The sequence below is a fragment of the Gallus gallus genome, chromosome 1 (genome assembly GCF_016699485.2).
Source record: "Gallus gallus isolate bGalGal1 chromosome 1, bGalGal1.mat.broiler.GRCg7b, whole genome shotgun sequence".
NCBI lineage: Eukaryota > Metazoa > Chordata > Aves > Galliformes > Phasianidae > Gallus > Gallus gallus.
This window is the reverse complement of record NC_052532.1, coordinates 180,802,359-180,822,722: the sequence shown is the minus strand read 5'-3', so window position 1 is coordinate 180,822,722 and position 20,364 is coordinate 180,802,359. Positions and strand designations below refer to the sequence as shown.

The window sequence follows — 20,364 nt, the reverse complement described above, 5'->3', positions numbered from 1 at the left end:
GACTTCTACATATAATTCCCAACTAAACATTCTAAAACATTTTGGAAGAATTTTAAGTAATAACCAATTAAGACACTAATAGAAAATAATCAATCTCTTTCTTGGAAAATATTCCCCAGCCTTAAAGCCAGCTGTGGCAAAGAGTAATAAAAGCTCAAACGTGAGAAAGAATGTTAGACCTTTATCAGTTTTAGTTTTAGCTACATAAAAGCCAAGTGTATTCAGTACTGAAAAGTCAGAATCAAACTCCCCTGCCAACATTTTGAATTACCAGAAATTCCATTTTCTCCCAATAACACGTTTCACATAAAAGTAGTGCAACCAATTCTAGCTAATAGTCTTCAGTAAAAAAAAACAGCAAAGCAGAATGAGTCATATTCTCAGTTGGGGATGTAGAAAGGATGACGAAGGAATGAAAAAGTGGGCAACATGAGTAGGATTTGTAAGTCTGATGACGTTACAGTGCACCAGCTTCCTTTGTTCCTGCGTGGGTATCAATAAACTAATGGTGCTATTTCTTTGTAATGTCACCCAATTTAAATTTCTGTTCTTCAAGACTTAATTCTGGTTCTGTTTTTCTGCAGAACCAAGAACCAAACAGTCACAGTAAGAAATTATTTACAGTATCACCCAAATCAGGCATTTCCTTTCTAACAATCTGTTAGCTTTTTTAAGCAGCTATCTCCCAAAACTCCAAAAACTCAGTCAAGAACAAAGGCTTTATTAAGGTTTTTACATGGCGATGTCCATGAAAACTGGAGATTTCCTATAAAGAAATAAACATTGTGAATACTTAAGCATCTACCTTTTCTTATATTTCCCTAGTTTTCTGTTTGACAGTACACCTAGATATGCAGTTGAAGGTGTGCTTTGAGAGCTAGGAGTGAAAAGGGGTTCTTTTCATGCAAATATGCTTGTTGACTTCCTGGACTGTTTCCATTCACTTGGGTCTTACTATACTTTATATTACAATACATAATCCTGCTCTTCATGGGTTAGCTGTCAAGAAAGGGAAAATTTCCGTGATTCATCATGAATTTTAATACACTTTTGCATGATTTATTGATGTAAATATGCTGCAAATAGCTGGTTGGACATTAAAGGGCAAATAAAATGTTTGGTTTTTTTCTTTAACGCAGTTTGGAATTGGACAGTATAAACAACGTAGTCATCACCACTTTATTTTATGTCATTCCAATCTACAGTCAAATTCTTTTCATATACAAATTCACTGTTTTTTTTATCATCTTGATTACCTAGAAATCTTGCATAATGAAACATTATTTACACTGTGAATGACTCACAATTAATTAGAAATAAAAATTATACAAAATGATTAAAATATATCATTACATGAAAAGCAAGGAAGATACAGGAGATGTTCAGATCACCTATAAATGCTTACATATTTGTACATATCTTTCTAATCTGAAATTGCTAGATGATATATCTGATGATTTTGATCAGGAATATTGGTTCTTATGCCCGCACTACTGAAACGGAAGCAATATTTCCAGACTTAATGAGCCACTTAAGAAACATTTATGATACTGCATAGGATGGAGTGTAATAATCTTAGAAAAAAAATACAATGTTTGATATTGTAAAATATAAGCAATTTAATTCATGCCATACAGATACATTGTATATTAAACCAATACTGTAAGATGGCATTGTAAATAAACATGACAGAGCTGTAACATTTTAAAAATAAGCAATTCACAGGGCATTTGTATCATAAAATAGCAGATGTACAGTATTATTTACATTGCAAACCAAAGAGATAGTAACCCCCATGAAACCCCAGCAAACAAATTGGTCAAAACATTGATCACAGACCTGATTCATAAAATATGCAGGAATGTGGGCAGAACATATGGAAAAATAAGTCCTTATATATCTGAAATGCTGCATTAGGTACTGGGTGTGTGACCCCTCTCTCCAACCAGCCTTGCATGAGGTATGGCCGCGGTCCCACCACCCTCGCTCACAGTGTTTGCAGAAGGCTAAAGTACACTTTGAGACCCCCTGCATCCCTTTTGTTACCTATTCACTTCAGCACATGCAGGACTGCAGCCTAAATGGCCCGTGTAACTAAATGTAAGATCCAGATGCAGGTCAGGGAAAGTGCTGTCTTGCTCCTACACAGAGTGCTTTACACATCCATGTGCTGGACTATGGTTCTGTTAGCAGACTAAGCATTACCCAGCAAATACAACACTTGCAGAATCAGACCACCGATGTCTTATACAGCAAGGAGTGTGGGATATGGTTTCAAAGCTTTTTGCAGACTTTTAGCCCAAAGACTCCTATTAGCTATAATAGCAGCCCAATGATTTTTCATTGCAAGGATGAGGCAGAAGTCTGTTCTGCAGTTGTTCAGAACATGGTTTCTGGCATGGCAACACTGACAAAGGCTTTGACTGCGCTGTAACAATCTGATTTATTAGTGGAAGTTTAGGACCACTACAGATCACTCCTGATTCACTGTGGCATTCAAAATTCACAAAGCCTTGTTGGAAAATGCACCTTACTTGCTGAATCCCAACATGGAATTTGGGTATTGATGACTTCCGCAATGAATCATCAAATAATGTTTATTAAAAAGGACAGTCACCTCCTGCCCCACAGCAGTACGGTAGCTACTCAGTAGATGTTTACCTGCCGAGCTCAGGTACATCTTCTGTGAGACCGAAGATTAGCACTGACCGTTGTATTTGAATGTTGTCAGCTCCACATGTGGCAATATGAAACAAGATTTAAGACAACATAAATTTTGACAAATAAACTCTACATCACAACTGTCCTCACATTTCACTCCCCCTCTCACCTTTTGTTTTGTTTTGTTTTGTTTTGTTTTGTTTTGTTTGTTCCAGACAGATATCACAAGACAAAGGAGTGCACATGGTAGACATCACATACTACTTTACATCCAAAATCCCAAATGCTGCAACTTCCATTTTTTACCCCAGGATTCACCAGAGTGAAATGCATGACCATGTGTCTGCACACAGTGAGAAGCGTGTCAGCATCTGTTGTGCCTATACACATCAGCTCCACTGGCTGAGATGATCTGAGTACATTTGCAAACTTGGACTGCTCCTAGCAGAAAGCTCAACATACCCATACAAAACCACTCTCATCTGAAATACAGACTTTTTTGTGCATGTCTGTAGTCTGGCCTTTATCCAGCAGACTTCCAGCAGCCCAGACGGAGCTAATGACACAGTTGAAGAGATGTCAAAAAAATCCAGACAAACAGACCAAAAAAAAAAAGGTATCACAGAAGTGATAAAGCAGTTACTCATCCATTTGATTGCATGGGAAAACAAGTTTGCAGCAAACTACGCAATGCACTCTTGCGCTCTTACCTACTTGTAGGTACTGGAATAATGCAAAGACATAGATTCACACTTACTTTCTGAATGGTGGAAGAACAATAGTAAATACTGTCTGGATGGTATCTTGAGCACCTGGAAGTGTAAATGAACTGCTATTTCTCAAACCATGTTACTGGAGTGCTTAGAAAGCTAAGCTCTGTCAATGGTTTCCATAGAATACACTACACTTGTGATGATCGAAGTCAGACCTGGCAGCTGAATTGCATTTACAGAATGACTGGATAAAGTAACCAGGTAACTTCCCTTTTCATCTCTTTGTATATAGAACTTCTGGATTTGTTGTAACACTATCTTATTTGATCACCTCTTCAATGACTTCTCTCTGAAATATATAACTTAGTTATCCTGGTCACAATCAGGAACAGAAAGTTCTGTAGAGTTTCTCTGGAAAAAAAAACCCAAATTTTTTACTGGTTATTGTGTAATGTACTAATATCATAAAAAGTTTTACTGGTTACTATGTAATGTACTAATATGATAAGAAGTAATTAAAGTGAGCTACCTATCTGAGGAATAGGTCAAATGAAGTGAAAACTCTCTTGAAGGAAACCCATGTGATTTTTATTAAATAAATTCTCCATAGCATTAGACTTCCATATAAAACAAGAAGCAGAAATTAGAACAATTCTTGATGAAGGCTGTATCCACGTCAAAAGCTTCAGAAAATATGCCTTCTATAATGACTCAAGAAATTTTGCAAAACTGAATAAGTAATGCAAGGTTCTTCAGAATGCATTCAGCTGAACTTCAGAGGGATTTCTGCTGTTTTGCTGGTAACTAGTAACTCATAAATGAGATTATAGATCTATTTATGAATCAGGTACTGTGAGAAGATCATGCGCTAAAAGAGCTCATTACTTTCCCTTTCAAATGCATTTATGAAGAATTAGAGTAGGATAGAGCCCACCACAAGTTAACTAGAAGCATGAGAAAAGAGTAGTCGTTCAAGAGAAACGTTACTGTTTAGACAACCTTTAGTACTCAGACAAGGCAAAACTTCTTTGCTTGGTCCTGTAATGAACAATAAAACCTGTATTTTGTTTATAAACATTGATATGAATACTAGCCTAAAACTAGAGGCATTGAAATAGAAGATGTATAGTATATTGTATATTGCTTTCCTTATAGACTGTACTTTATGTTTCTAATATGGTGACAAACAGTAAAATTTTTTGGACAATCTAAAAGGACTTCATTTTAACAAACAACTTTACAGCAGGTCACACTATGAAAGCAAGATGTGAAGCCCCAACGCAGTGCAGGCATGTCATTAAAGATAAACTGGAATGTTCTTAGAAGGCTGTTTTACCTTTCCACTCTCTGTTAACAACATGCCTGCATTTGTTCTGTAAAGTTTCTTCTTCTTGTTTGAGACCTTTAATTGCTTTGGATAAAGGAAGAGCAAAGGCGGCAAATTGCCCTCCACTGTTACAGTCAGCAAGACACCTATCATCAAAGACTAAGTGAAAGGAAGCAGAAAGAGAAAAGTAAGTATCAACAGAAGCTGACCAGAAGAAGGCCGCTGAATATGATTTGCTTCTTCTAAAGAAGGCCCAGGTTATTGGCACTGTTTGCATTTACTAGAGAAAAAAAAAAAAAAGAGCAACTCTCCAGAAAGAGATTCAGGACCAACATTCCCTGATCTCCCCAGCCTGCAAGGTTTACAGATAGCGCCTGCTTTTTTGTTTCCCAGCAACACATGGAGAAAAGACTCCTTGCTCTGTGGAGGACAGTGAAAGCAACAATTCACAGAATGGCAGTTTTAGAACAAGAAGAATAAACTTTAGCTTACATATTTGTGAGAAGCTCATAGGGTCACAGCTATCAAGATATACATTCTATTATAGGAAGAGCAGTACAAATGTTAAAGCTTTTAAGCCTGTATGTAATTCATTGCACGCACAATTTTCCCATGGCCTACACGTATGGCACATCAATTTATTACATAGATTTGTGTTTCCATAGAGGGATTAATACTGAATTCTGCTATGTTATACCGGTGCTGCTGCCTTGAATAATTCTTGCTCAGTGACATGACACAGGTTTGGTCAGTACATGTATTATGCACTTCAGCTGCTTCCAGTCAAAGTCACAAATGACAGAACCAAACTTCACTGTTTTGTTTTCAAGTAGATAAGTCTTTGGTTAATAGTAAGTTCAGTTGGTTTGGGAAACAACCGTAACTGAAACAGCAGTTTTCAACCGGAGGTACTGTAACTTCCAGACCACTAAATGCCAAATGGATCACATTAACAAAACTGAAATGCAGCATGAGATATTTTGCATGGGTTCTGCTTCTTTTGGTAGGTGGATTCCTTTGCTTAACAGCTAGGAAAAGTAAGAAACCAGTCTGAATTTTGTTGTTACTCCATTGGTTTCAGTGTGGGAAGATCTTGGCTTACATGCTTTGTTGAGGTTTTTGTCCACATGAGCTACCAGTAAGAGTCTAACCTGCCATATTCTTTCCCAGAAGATTACAGGTCACAGTTTGAAAATAATACCAGACTCATGTAGTACTAAATTGATCTCATAACCATTAAAGTGACAGAAGTGTCCAGAGACACCACTCTACCTCTCCTATACATAACTGAAACAGAAATACTGCTGTTAGTTGGGTTACCATCAGCTCTACAAGAAATCCTATACAAACTACTACCATTCACAAACACCAGTGTTCTAAACCTTGTCAGAGCTCCAGTATTATTTAAGGACATCCAACATTACTTCTATAGTAGGCATCCTTTGTTGATAGTGCAAGGCTGTAATCCCATTACATAGTACAGAATACTTGTAGGATTGCAGTGTTACAGAATGCAATAAAATAAATTTTCAGAACGCATTGGCACTCAGGGCAGATTTGCCCATTTCCACAGGAGAGCAGACCTTGAGTTGGTCAGTATTCACATTTTAGGATACCAAATACTTTTATCCAGCTTGCAAAACAGAGAAGTTAGAAACAAGTGGCAATTCTCAGCCACTGGAAAGCTGAGAGTAAAACTTCACCGAACTGCTCCTTCCCTTTGCTCTGCGCTGAGCAAACGGTTGACCACTAATACGTGTCTGATAACTCCCAAATTCCTACTCCTAAAACTGAGTACCACAGACTGAGGTGAACATCCTCCTTCCTACAATAAACCAGATTTCTTACTTGTAGCTCCATCTTACCTCTGCACATATCTGGCCCTGTTACAGGAGGTGTTTGTAAGCAGCTCAGACAGAAATTAGCCCTCAGGTTTTACTTTGGCAACACTGAAATCAAAGGGAAAAGGCAAAAGATACATCTCTAAGGCATCAAAGAGTAATCATTCTGGAGTTACCTGTAGAGGAAATTTAGATGAGTCTGAACAAATTTCCAGTTAAACCACCAATTTGAGAATTGCATCAGGCTCCTGAAGGAAAGTGACAGATTTAAGTAGAAGAAACATGAGGTTTCCTATTCATAATTTCATAACTTTCATGACTTTTCCTTTGGATGGGAGGAGTAAGGGGATAGAGAGTATGGAGACAAACAACTTTCAAACTGTTATCAGTTCTTCCAGGAGAATTCTGCATGCAAGGTTCAGTTTGTACTCAGAGACTTTGGGATGAGTCTGAACTATGACTTGATGAGCCGAAGCTGTGAAGTCTATGCCAATAACACTGGCTTGTTTTTGAAAAAGTCTTGTAATCATTGATTTATCTCACCAAATAAATATAAATCACAAGAACTTTATCAGTAAGTAGCATTGAGTTACTTTTCTACAGTTGTCTGTAAGGGCTCTAAATATAGCTGATTTGTATCAGCTATAGAGCTGGAGAAGATCATGCCTTCCACCAAAGCAAGGATGAATGCCAAGGATGCGTGACAGCTCAGAATGATCCTAGAAGTAGGTGGTTTTATCACCTATCTCAGGATAGCTGTCAGGCACTGCAGTGTCCACATATTTTGTGTTTTTAATTCCCAAATATTTTTCTGTATATTTTGTCATATTACGTTCTATACTATAAAGTATACCATGAAATGTGTGCACAACGTGTAGGATGTGCAATGCATGCAACTGCTGGTGCTGCTTGTCCCGACATTTCTGTTTTGCCACCAGTTCTTAACACTGCAGTAACACTGGTACACAAGGAATTCCAGACAAATGCAACTGATGCTACCTAAATCCTAAAATCAGAAGTATTCCTGTCCCCCCTTATAATGATGACAAAAGACTGATGAAAACACAGAATTTACAAATTATTTACAATATTTACTAATATTTTTCGCAGTGATTTCATTCACTGATAGAAGTTATTGTTTATACCCTACACTTGACAGTGCCTCAGATCTGAAATGCAGAGATTTCATAGAAGGTACGCAGAAAAGGCACATTCTACAGAATGAATTTCTAAAGAAAGTGGTAATGATTATAGAATCATTAAAGTTAGAAAAGACCACAAAGATCATCCAGTCCAACCATCAATTCATCCCCACCATGCCCACTAACCCATAACCTTTTCTTGAACACCTCCAGGGATGGTGACTCCACCACCTCACTGGGCAGCCTATGCCAGTGCCTCACTGCTCCTTCTGAGAAAAAAGATTATTCCTGAACTGTAAGTTGGTCTGCTTCTGACCATAAAAGTAAAAATAATTGTTTAAGTCATAGTACAAACTGTGTGCGACTGCTGCCAGCCTTATTCAGCTGATAAAGCAGCAACTGCAGGCTGGATCCAGAAGGTGAATAAAACAGAATCAACACTAAATCCTGACATTCTTCCAGTTGGCAACTCTGGTTATTTTGAGTGTAATTTTATGGCTAACTTGCAACAATAAAAAATGTTCAACCCAAAGCTTTTTCTCCATGTTATGACACTGATTTGCCTTCACCTCTGCTCCTGAACCAAGCTTCTCTGGCAGACACACAGTGCCTATTTTTAGCTCTGTGAGCTACTAATCCAGTTTCTCTGACAACTGCAATTTGCTGGAAGAAACGACTGGTGTTACGATGTCTCAGAGCTATGAGCCCATTTGAGAAATTAGCGTCTTAGCTGACCTTTAAAGCAAGTGAGAATAATGCGCCTGCAGTTCTGCAGGGTTTGGATTTCATTATCACAGCAGCACGTACAAGGCGGGATGCCCCTGCTGCACAGCTCTGCCTCTGGTTTGTTTTCCTGGTAATTATAGAAACTGTTTACATGGAAAATCTGCAAGTTTTCTCAGCTTGGGAAGACAATACTGCTCCTAATTCCTTTTCTCTGGAGAGAATGACAGTTCACAGTGCAGAGGACTGTTCTTCCCAAGAACTTTCCCACGGCCTCCCCAACCAGGACTGTGATGGAAATCACTGCAGATGGCCAAGGATAGGAATGGTGATAGCAAACAGAGATGGAAGGATGGGAGAAGGATGGGACTTGTACAGCAGCATCCCTGATTCTTCCCACTCACCTCTGGTTCAGAGCTCAGCCCAAGGCCCTTTGAAACTCTGGCCCTTGTCCCTGATGTGTGTCTCTCCATGTGTATGTTTGCTTTTCCATCAAAAGTTGTAAATACTTACTTAGACTTAGGATAGCGGAACCTCACTCAGACTCACAGCAGTTCCAAAACCTCTTGGTGCTCTGAAGTCCACTGGATCCCAGATTAAAGTGGGCAGCAAGGTATAAGGTTAATAAGCAATATTTTAGCATTTAGGCATTATTATTTAGGCATTAATGGCTGCAACTTAACTGCTAATTGTCACATAAGGCAATATGGATGCTATGCACTGGGATGGGAATTGTGCCTGGAGTGGGCATTGTTTGGGCTTCAGTAAAAGGCACAGTACTCACGGACATCCTAGGAAGCGCATTTAGAGACTGGCATTGGGATGCGTTCTTCCCCTTAATACATGCTAAACCAACTGAATTCAATCTTGGCCTTACCTAATATGATTTGCTTGACAATTTTGCACCTTGAAATTAACTATAAATGACTGTTGGCTGCAATTGCTTTTGAAAACTCCATATATAGAACTGTTTCTGAGGAAATGGTGTGAATACTAAATTACATCACAGACTTCAAATCTTTGAATCTTTTTGCTTTGACTCAACACTTCCAAACGTGCAGTTTAGACATTTCTAAACAATACTTATAAATGAAGCAGAATAGAATCATTAATTTTTTTAAGTGCTAACACTGAAGTATCATATCCCTACACACACCTGGAAGGCATTCATCTCTACTGGAAAAAGTACCACACTTGTAATGTTTTATAGCTACTGACAGGTTTTGCATTCACCATCTAAACTCAAAGAGAAATTCTGAGACCTTCCTCCAGAAAAGTCAAATGATGAACAAAAGTGGAGCATCTGTCTTTCATTTTACATTTAGAATTTGTAGATTTCCTTTTCTCCACAACTTTTCTCTGCAACCAGAGACCGAGCTCACTTGAAATAACTTTCCCTCCTCCAAAAATAATGGATTTCTCATGCAACTCCACTAAAACTCTGAGGATAATCAACTCTAAAACTGATCCTACTGGCATAAGAATTCTCGACATCATGTGCAGCACATTCTTGCCTTCTGCAACATGCTCATGGTACACTCTTGGTCATCAAAATTCCAAACACACGGAATCTTTCTTCACTTTCTTCAGATGCATTCTCTTTGTGGGCTCCTTATCCATACACTCTCAAGATATGATACGAATTTATAATCCACATTTTTAAAATTTATTTGGGCATTCAGAATTTCAGTATATTGAGCAAAATGAGGTTCAACTTTCAGGAGTTCGTGTATCAACAAAGAAAATGGAATGGAGGAGAAAGTCTTTTGGACTTTGAAAATCTTCCCTCCTTATTAGCAAATGCAAATAACCTGAACAACGCAGCTGTGCTTTAATTGTACAATTTCAGATTGTATTTTAATCAAACAGAAATGTCACATAAACTTTTACTACAAATATACGTTTGTTCCTCTTTTCTCTTTCCCATATGGTTTGTTATCACAGGCGATGTTCACTTAAAAAAAAAAAACTCTACTCGATAGTTATTAATTTCCAACTACACTCCTTTGCAATAAGCTCCAGAACTGATATTGATGCAGTACTGTTTCAGCCTCACTAGGGAAGGAAAAAATACCTTAGAGATGCACTGATAACAAACAAATGCTAAAACAAATTAAGAAGTGCTCTTCTCTGACTATTAATCAGTCTTAACATTAATTTACTGCTGCTTACAAAAGCAGAACTTATCAATTACTTATAACTGTTTTATTGCTCATATTTATCATTCTTGGGCTTATCTTGCATACCATGCTGTTGTTTCTAGGATGGGAGAACAGTCTCACTCAGCAGGGTAGTCTTTAAGATACTCTGTTTACAACTATAAGCCTTCTCTAACCCTGATCCACAGTTCCAATTTCGCCCATCCTAATTTAAGTACATAACAACATGTATTTTTAGAAAACTAGAAAAAAGACAACACCTCACAAAATCAAATTATTCCACCACATACTCTTCTCCTTTGGAGAAGAGAACAGAAGGACAAACAATACACAACAGGGTGTTATTGTGTCATTTCATGTCCTGTTAAAAAATGCTTTGTTAGGGTGACAGCTGTCATATAAGTGTCTACAGCGGAATATAATTGCATGGCTGAATTTATTGCCTCAAGAGTAGTCATTTCAAAGTACTGCAAGGAACAGTACTCTAAAAAACAATTATCTCATTGCAAGACCTCCTGCTAATAGTAAGTAACTTTGGGCTTACAAAATCACAAAACCAAGAAAAATGTATATTAATGATAACCCAGCAACTATTCTTCTGCCCTTTAGCATTTGTATACTTTATTATCATCTATGCAACAAGATAACTAGCAAGGTTTATAGAGGCATTCTGTCATATAGCTCAGGTGAACATTCATAGAGAGATCATAGAATCACAGAATTGCAGGAGTTGGAAGGGGCGTCAGGAGATCATTGAGTCCAAGACCCATGCTAAAGCAGGTATCTTACAATAGGTTGCATAGGTAGGTGTCCAGATGCGTCTTGAATATCTCCATCAAAGGAAACTCCACAACCACCCTGGGCATTCTATTCTAGTGGTTCTGTTTCATCACCCTTACCATAAAGAAGTTCTTCTGCATGTTATTATTGAATTTTCTATGTTCAAGTTTTAGGCGATATCTCCTCGTCCTATCACTGTGCACCACTGAGAACAGCCTGGCCTCACCCATTTGCCTTCTTTCTCACTGTAGACACTTATAAACATTACTCAGAACCCCCTCAGTCTTTCTTTCTCCATACTGAACAGACCCAATTTACTCAGCCTTTCCTCATATGAGAGATGCTCCAGGCTCTTTACCATCTTTGTGGCCCTCCAGTGGACTCCAGCACTCTCCTCTAGGAGAGGTCTGTCTTTTTTCAGCTGGGGAGCCCAGACCTTGTCAGAGTAGTCTAAATGTGGTCTCACCAGGGCAGAGTAGGGGGGGAGGATCACCTCCCTCGACCTGCTGGCCACACTCTTTTTAACACACTGCAAGATCCAGGAGCTGTGATTGGCAACACTCATAGCTTTTGTAAGTGGTTCAGACAGCAGAAGGAAGAGATTTCTAGAACGGCAGTAGCCCCTGTTCCAGATAGTCACCATATCAAACCACTGTTCATCCTGGAATGAGCTTATCTGTCCGTCTACCATTTTTTTTTGGCCAATTCAAAAATCTGAAAAGCAGCACAGACTGAAAGAGCTCAGAGACAGCACTGGTCTGGAGAGAGCTTAAATCAGTGGGATCAATCTCACATTCCTTGGACGTCTTAAAAAACAGATCTCTAAACTCAGTTAATTGTATGTGGTCAGTAAGAAACAAGCACACCCACGGTTTTAGGCAGCCTCATGCTGTGTCTACAGTCAAGGGGGGGCAAGGACCTGAAGAAACTACTGGGTTTCTGAGAAAATGATTTCTGGAGTGCTAAAGTAAAAGCGGCTGAAGGCAAGAGCAAGCTGTGCTGCCAGTGAGCACAGCTCCATCCTGCTTCTTCCCCCCTAACCAAGGCAGGCAAGATTCCCCTTTCCCTGAAAGACAGTGTCATCTTGTTTTTTTCAGCCTCGCTCTGCCTTTGGAAACTAAAGTCCCAGGAGCAGATGGCCAGTTTAGCATCTGCCTCCAGATGCTCTTTTTGCTAAGGCTGCCAACAAAGTTGCAACTTCGCATAATTTCTTGTATTGGCCTCTCTAATGAGAGCCCTAGCCTGCGATGCCCCATGCTGTTTCTTTCAGAAGCCATTCTGTTGCTGCAGTGACATGGGGATCAGAGATAACAGGAGGTTAACCTTTCTAAGCCACAGGAAGGAGTAAGCATCTGCCAAGGTGAATGATTTGTGACCTATGACTGAGTTGCTGCATTCCCCAGTGTCACTGTTTTACTTGCTTTCATGCATGATTAGAAGCCAAGCAACAGAAGATCAAACATGCATATGAAGTTAAACAGTTTATAGATTTTTGTTGTAAGGTTACTCATGCACTGCAGATTAATAACATTGTTGAAGAGCAACTTCTAGCTACATGGATAAAGCTAGTGCTTAGGAAATTTAAAATCACACATGTAGTGGACAGTTACTGCACTGACTTCACCCAAATCCCCCAGTGAAAACTTCCACTGTGGTCCTCCCACTCTACAGACGCAACTGCCTGCTGTGTCACTGTAGCAGTTTTGTCTTTGCTGCAAATAAGAGCAAGATCAACCCTTTGATCCTACTTTTTCTTTAGATGTAAGCAGTCATGTCAACAACAGATGTTAATAAGAACAATAATAAGAATTACTCACCATCAATGTCATACACAGACTGCAAAACAAAAAAGAGCGGAGGTCTTTCAAATAACAGAATTCTGAACTAGAACAGGAAGAGCATGCATGGCGATGGAAGCATGAACAGTAGCAGCAGAAGGTTAAGTTCCTGACTCTTGATTCTCCTGCAAACTTAACATCTTCAATTCATGCCATCCTCTACTGCCACTGGCATCTACTGCCATCCTCAACTCCAAAAAAGCTCAATGAATAACGTATTCCTTTGAAGGAAGGGAACCAACTCTTTCTGGGTTTATTTCCAACTGCACCTTAGCCCTTCTCACAACATCCCTGCGTGCCTTGGCATTACTGCTATATTGTTTCCACATGGCCAGACCCTTTTTCCACATTCCATAAACTTCCTTCCTCCCTTTGGCTTTACCCATGAGCACCTTGCCCTTCTATGCATGTCTCCTGCCACCTTTGCCTGATTTCTTACTCTTAGGGATGCAATGATCGTGAGCTTGAAGTGGCATTTGAATGTCAGCAAGCTCTCTCAACCCCCCTTATGTTCTAAGCACTCTAACCCATAGGATCCCTCCAAGTAGGTTTTCAAAGACATCTAAGTCAGCTCTCTGGAACTCCAGGGCAGTAATCCTACCTATTGCCCTGTTTCTTCCATGCAAGATCCTGAACTCCACCATCTCATGAATGCTGCATCCCAAGCTGCCCTAAACCCTCACATCCCCAGACAGCTCCTCCTTGTTTGTAAGAGTAAGATCCAGCAGCAAATCTATCTTCATTGACTTCTCCACTACTTGTGCCAGAAACTTTGCCTCCACACACTGCATGAACCTTCTAGTCTGTGTGTATCTGACAGCACTGTTTTTCCAGCAAATATCAGACTGACTGAAGTACCCATGAGAACCAGTGCCTGTGAACGTGGGGCTGCTTCCTGCTATTTGTCGAAGGCCTCATCAAACTCCCTCCACCTGATCAGGTGTTCTGTAGTACAAATCAGCAACAAGTGTCACCCACATTAGCCTGTCCCTTAATTCTCACCCACAAGCTCTCTACTTGTTCACTGTCCATCCTCAAGTAGAGCTTGATACATTCCACTTGCCTTCTCATGTAAAAAGCAACCTCACTGCCTCACCTTGCTGGTTTGTCTTTCCTAAAGAGACAGCTGTCAAGCTTATGCTTCTTGTTTTGTTGCTAATTTAAGCATGCTGTTATCTGTAATATTACAAATGCATAACTTTACAAAGCAATAGGAGTATCCAAAAACAGAGAGAGAAGCTCTGTGACTGAGTTAGGGCAGGGAAGTGGCTCTGCTCAGTGTGTTGTCAGCACTCAGCATAGGTGAGGCAGAAGCCTGGGATCAGAAGATGAAAGAACACAGAAGATGCTAGATGTTTGTGATGCTGCTGTTGGATTAGTCTTGTGGGCAGGTAGAACGTGTGAGGGCTTCCTCTGGATGCTGAAGAATCTGAAAGCCATCCTGCAGCTACACTTGCCCCAGCAGCTGATACAAGTTTCACTGGCATTTGCAATTAAAATTGGTTTGTGGTATTTTATATCCCCCTTCATTTTAAAGTCTGGTGGGATAAAAAGGATTTGTTCAGAGGAAGAAATATTTAATGCAATATCATTAAGCAGAGCATAAGTCTTAATGCAGAACTATGGTATGTTTCAATGTCTGCAATGTCACAGTTCTGCACTGTTTGCTTTACACAGGAAAAAAAAAAAAAGAACAGAGAAATGTTAACAGAAAACAGAGAAACGGTGGTTATACACTGGATGTCTCTGCAGGCATAGGAGCACCAGGAACACAGGAGGGGACATCACTATGAAATTGCATCTGCATACAGATGAACCTCGATAGGACGAGCTAGTGACAAACTGCAAGTATTTCTTCTTCAGCATAAGCAATTCCCATACAAGATGGTTTTCTGTTTGCAGAAGCATGCTTCCAGGCCCCACAGTGCCTTTCTGAGCAGGCTGAGAGCTGAAAATGGATGTGGGAATAAGCAGTGAAGTCAAAACCACAACCACATTTAACAACTATGAGCTCTTTGGAATTAAAAGAGTAAAACCCTGTGGGATCCTGCAAGACATCCACACTATTAGAATTCTGTCTTTGCAATAACTCTCCCATGCAGTGGCTTTTGTCTTTGTACGGTAAGTATTTCCAGAGTGATACTGAACAAAATTTAATCCACTGCTCTACAATTTCCTTCACTCTGAGTTCCTGACCTCTATACCCTGCATCATAGAAAAGCCTGTGTGACAGAGAGCTTCAAGCAGATGGAGAAATCTGACAGAAAACCTCTAAAAAGTGCGCTGGGGGAGTAACTGTTGCCTCTGTTTACTTAGGCCTCATGACTTCTGTGAGAGAAGTTGGCCCGTGAGTCTGCCTCTGTGGTCAGCCCATGGTCTCCAGTCTGTCTGAGCCTGGATCAGGGGGAAAATGCACAGAACCAGGCTGTGGCAAGGAGACCAATAACCCCATCTTGGGCGCATGCGTTCTCCTCCCAACACAGGGAATATGCAGCACATCTGCTCTCTTTGTCTTCAGAGAGGAAAAAAGGATCATCTATTTAATAGGAAAGAAAACATCAGGATGAAATTCCAACTACAGTATGTGATTTCTACATTTCAGCACCTCTCCACCTCAACATCCCAGGGTAAAAACACTGCAAAATCTTTTATTCATGAAAACAATGTCAGGCAAATGAGAACATTTTCTCTATCGCTAAAATGAAATGCTGTTGGACAAATGCTGAGTTTGACTATGATCTAACCAACTTCACAGCATTAACCTTGCTAATAAACTATGTTTCACTTCATACAGGTGTCCAGCAAATAAATTTATAACCTAATACTGCAGGCAGCAGATGCAGCTACTAAGTTAATGCTGAGAATGCTTCACACTCTTCTCACACTGGTCAAGTGCCTCTAGAAAGTCTACACTTGTCTATTAACTTAACCTGTCATAACACAGAAGCAAACAGCACAATACGTAGCATCAGTGCTGAATTTTGGGTACGTTACCTTCACAGAAACGTATAAAAACAGAGACTGTATATTCTTATACAGTAAACCTGCTCCAATTTGGGGAGCTATCTTTGTCTCCAAGGTACTGCTAACTCCAATTTTTGGTTTTTGATGTAATCTCTGTGATTACAAATTCCCTTACCAAAAAAAAAAAAAAAAAAAAACTGTAACTGGAGAGAATGAGGATGGTGCTACAGTTTTGTGGGGTTTTTTTTGTTACCTCTTCAGTGTAATAGCTGAATTAATTTTTAACCATCATTTCTCATTATAATGTTTCCATGGATCTACCAAGATCACCCACAGGATAAACCTAGGCATTTCCTATTAGCAACTGTGAGGGGCAGGATATTGAGCAATATGCTTTTGGTCTGAACCTCTTCATTTGTTCTCATCACTGAGGACTGTGGGTGGTGAGAAGAAAAACAGAGTTTGGCCAGAGAGATTAGTAATCTGACATTAACACCTACTGAACAATGAGGATGTGCCAATAAAGTCAGAAACAAATCTTAATGTATTGATTAGAAAAAAAATGTATTGCTAGAAAAAAAAAATCACTCCAGGGAACTGGGTAATGACATCAAAACCACAGCTTTATTAGCTCAGAAGCAGTGTTCCAGTTCCCACGATTGAACTGGAACTTTGCTCCATATATAATTCTTGCGGGTCTCACTGATGTTCACTGGAAAAAAGAAGTGAATGCTACATGCTGTGAATATGCAAACCAATGGATGTAGAGTAAAACATTTTGCCATTTGATGCAGAAAATTCTTGGATCAGTGGTTTGGATGGAAATTCTACAACCTCAAGCCCAAACAGTTTTCATCAAGTCATTTTTCAGACATAGAACAGAGCTGCAGATGCTGTTTATCAAGGTAGGTAGAAGATAAACTCCTCCAATCCCAAGGATACTATGGAAGAAATTTTTAACATCAGTGGTCCTTTTAGAAAACAAGGGAATTTCTATTCAAGTAATATTCACAGAATCATACATTAGAATGGTTTGGATTGGAAGAGACCTTATAGATCATCTAGTTCTAATTCCCCTGCCATGACCATGCAGACACCCTCTCAGCAAGAAAACATCTTGCATAATGAAGTCATGTTTCTTCTACCTGATGAAGTCTGCATAGGTTCAGAATAGTCCTTTCTCATAAAGGCAGGCTTCATGGGAAGGAAGCATGAACTTTCTCCTCTAACAGGATGGCTGTGCCATGCTGAATTGTTCCTATCCAAATATGAGTCAAAGAGAAATAAAGGAGCACTGTCATTCCCTCTGCAGAAAGGTATAACTGGATAATTTGGACACGTGGAGAATGTTATTCACTAATTTTCAAAAGGCGCTTCAAGATTTGATAACTAAATCCGTAAGTAAAGCCCAAATTTCTGGTTTGGATTACAGAAGTGCTGAGCTGTTGAGAGTTTTGTCTTTGATTTCTTCGAGCTTTGATCAGGCCATTGTAAAGCTAAGCCAATTAGAAATCACTGCATTAATGTTTGCTAACAATTTATAAGACTAGAAAAATGTTGGTTCAATTCAGTAGGACCTTAAGGGAAGTACACCTACAAAAGAAAACTGCTGTTACTTCTGCAAAGGAAAGCCTGAGAAATAAACGCTGCCTGAAAATGTGTCCACTGGGAGGACAGATTTACATCTCATTTCTTGTTTCAGTTGGTTTCACTGAAGAAAATAAAACTATTTTAAATTTAACCAGGAATTGGGCCTTCTTTTTTTAAAAAAAAAAAATTATTCTCTTAATTAATATAGACTGCTCTAAATCTTGAACTGGCATTTTCATTAGATCTGAGACATTATTTCCTTCCCCTTTCCAATATTTTTTGGTCTACATTAGATAAAGCTTTCATCCAATCCACCACAGAGGAAATTTCCAAATGAGCATCTTTAATAGCAGATAGGATTTTCAGAGCAGGAGCAGAAGTCGTTTTAAAAAACTGGAAAACCAGTACCCAGAGTGCTTCCAGAATTTGCTGGACTCTCTCAGAGTAAGGACTTCCACCAAATATTAATTTGGATGACAATTTGTTGTGGGAAAAAAAGTCCCACTGTGTGTAACAGAATTTTTCTGTTTGCTAACAAATTGTTCTTTTACATTTTGTTTGCTTTATCCCAGAAAGACTGGACGCACAGAACTGTAGGACGAATACTGAACATTATTTTGTATTAGCAAGACAATGCTCATCTAAAGTTTAGCATAAACATCAGGTAAAGAGGTTTACCAAAGTGCTCTTTTTTTTTTTCTTTAAAATATTAGTTTTTTTGATGCCAAAAAAGTCAAAAAAATGACTTCTTCCCATTTGTATAACAATAAGCTTCAATAGGTAGAATATACGAAATATACAGTAGCTACTGAAAAGCTATCTAGGCTTACTCAGCTTACAGTATGTGGAATGTAATTATCCAGAAAGTGAAATATGTATAAAAATAGGTAAAATCCCTACAATTTGTACTGAATTACAATTCCTCCTGGCAGGAAGGTTACAACAACTCTACAGTACATGTATGAAATGTTTGTTCATAAAGTTAAAAAACATCATTACCATACTGAAGAACACACTGAATGTAGGAATGCATAATCAGAACTGACTCTCAATTCTGCTTAGCTGGTGCAAATCTACAGAGAACCATCACCCTTTCTGCACAAAACAAAACCAACCTCTAATGTGAGAGTTGGTTTTTTGTTTTGTTTGTGTTTGTTTGTTGTAAAGGGGCCAGACTCAAGTTTATTAATGAAATTCATCTGGAAGTGGAAGTATTTATTTTAAACACTTTTTTCCCTTTCTCCACTCTGTTTACCAACAGCAGTCACCCACCTTTAGAATGATTATTGCCTGACATAACACGAAGCATTTACTGCTTGTTCAGAACAAGGCAGTGAAATAGAAAGAACCTCCGACTCCCCTGGCGTGACCCAGTTCTGGGCTTGTGCTTTTTGACGAGTCTTTGATCTGCAGCAGGCCTCATAGGCTGGTCTCCCGGAGGAACATGGTGCCAATGTTGTAAGAAACTTTTCTCACTCTGGCAGATGTGATGGAGGGTTTTGGCTGCTTCTGACCACTTCTGACCTCGAGGAAGTAACAGATCCCAGGAATTTCCTTTGGAAAGTTTTCTGGAAGCTCTTCACGGGAACGAGGGATAAAAATAAAATTTTCTTCCTTCTTCAAAAGCCTAGAAAAAAAGGAAACAGAGACATATAAAAAACTATGAAACACAGTAGAGACATATTTCTATGGAAGAGATTGGTCCTATGTGATCTCAGATCAAGAAATGAATTTAAAGTATTGCATAACATCTAAAAAATCCTAGGCCAGAATCCCCAGCCAATCTATATTAACAGCATCACCAATTTTAAGGGGAGTTGATCTAGATGACCTTTAAGGGTCCCTTCCAACTGAAATGATTCTATGATTCTAAATCTGCTGAGATCAGCTGAGGAGGAGGCCCAAATAAACACATCCTCTGAAAATCAGTGATAGCATTAAGAAAATCATGAACCAGAAAGAGAACAAAACTCATAATGACCGCTATCTGTGATGTATCACTTAAAGCCCTCTGTTCTGCCCAGTTGTGCAGAAATGAACAGACTGGTGACTACCAACAGGTCTCCTTCTGGAATGCAGGCATGCAGGTGACAGTGCTTGAGAACTCTTGCAGGCAGAAGCCAGGTGGTTATTTTGGCCTTGTGTGGACTCAGTAGTATTGTATTTCATAAAATAGGTCCCAAAACAGCAAAACGAGCTTCAACAGGAAACAAATCAAATCTGACACTATCCATCAAATGTACCTGCGAGTTTAATTTAGGGCACCTGGTTAAGGTCAAAAACAGATACAGGCTCATGTGAGGCGTGAAGCCAACCCCACTCTCCTCCAGCCATACCTTACAAATGGCACAACGTCACAGACCTGCTGATACTGCCTGTTTCTATTTGTAGTCTTTCTCTATGTTGGAAATACTTTTTCTGGCTAAATCCGATAATTTTGGGCCTTTTCATGAAAACAGCTTGCTTGAGAAAAAAAGCAAATAATCTACACCTTTTCTATTTGTTTCCAGTAAATGAAGAATTGAAAAGAACAATTTTGACATAATAGCAAATTCTAAGCACAGGTGGATATCTGAAAGTAGCCTTCATCTTTTTCTCAAAGATATTTATTCTTTCTCTCAATGAG

General features: G+C 39.2%; 1 protein-coding gene across 1 annotated transcript in view; it reads right to left on the bottom strand.

Moving 5' to 3' along the window:
• Window positions 1–1,165: 1,165 nt before the first annotated feature.
• GUCY1A2 (guanylate cyclase 1 soluble subunit alpha 2) overlaps window positions 1,166–20,364 on the bottom strand; it is a 145,595-nt gene continuing 126,396 nt past the window's right edge. Inside the window, exon 8 of the mRNA XM_001233953.7 lies at window positions 1,166–19,365. Coding sequence (XP_001233954.2) covers window positions 19,158–19,365 — 208 coding nt within the window. The 3' untranslated portion in view covers window positions 1,166–19,157. The remainder of the gene's footprint in view (window positions 19,366–20,364) is intronic.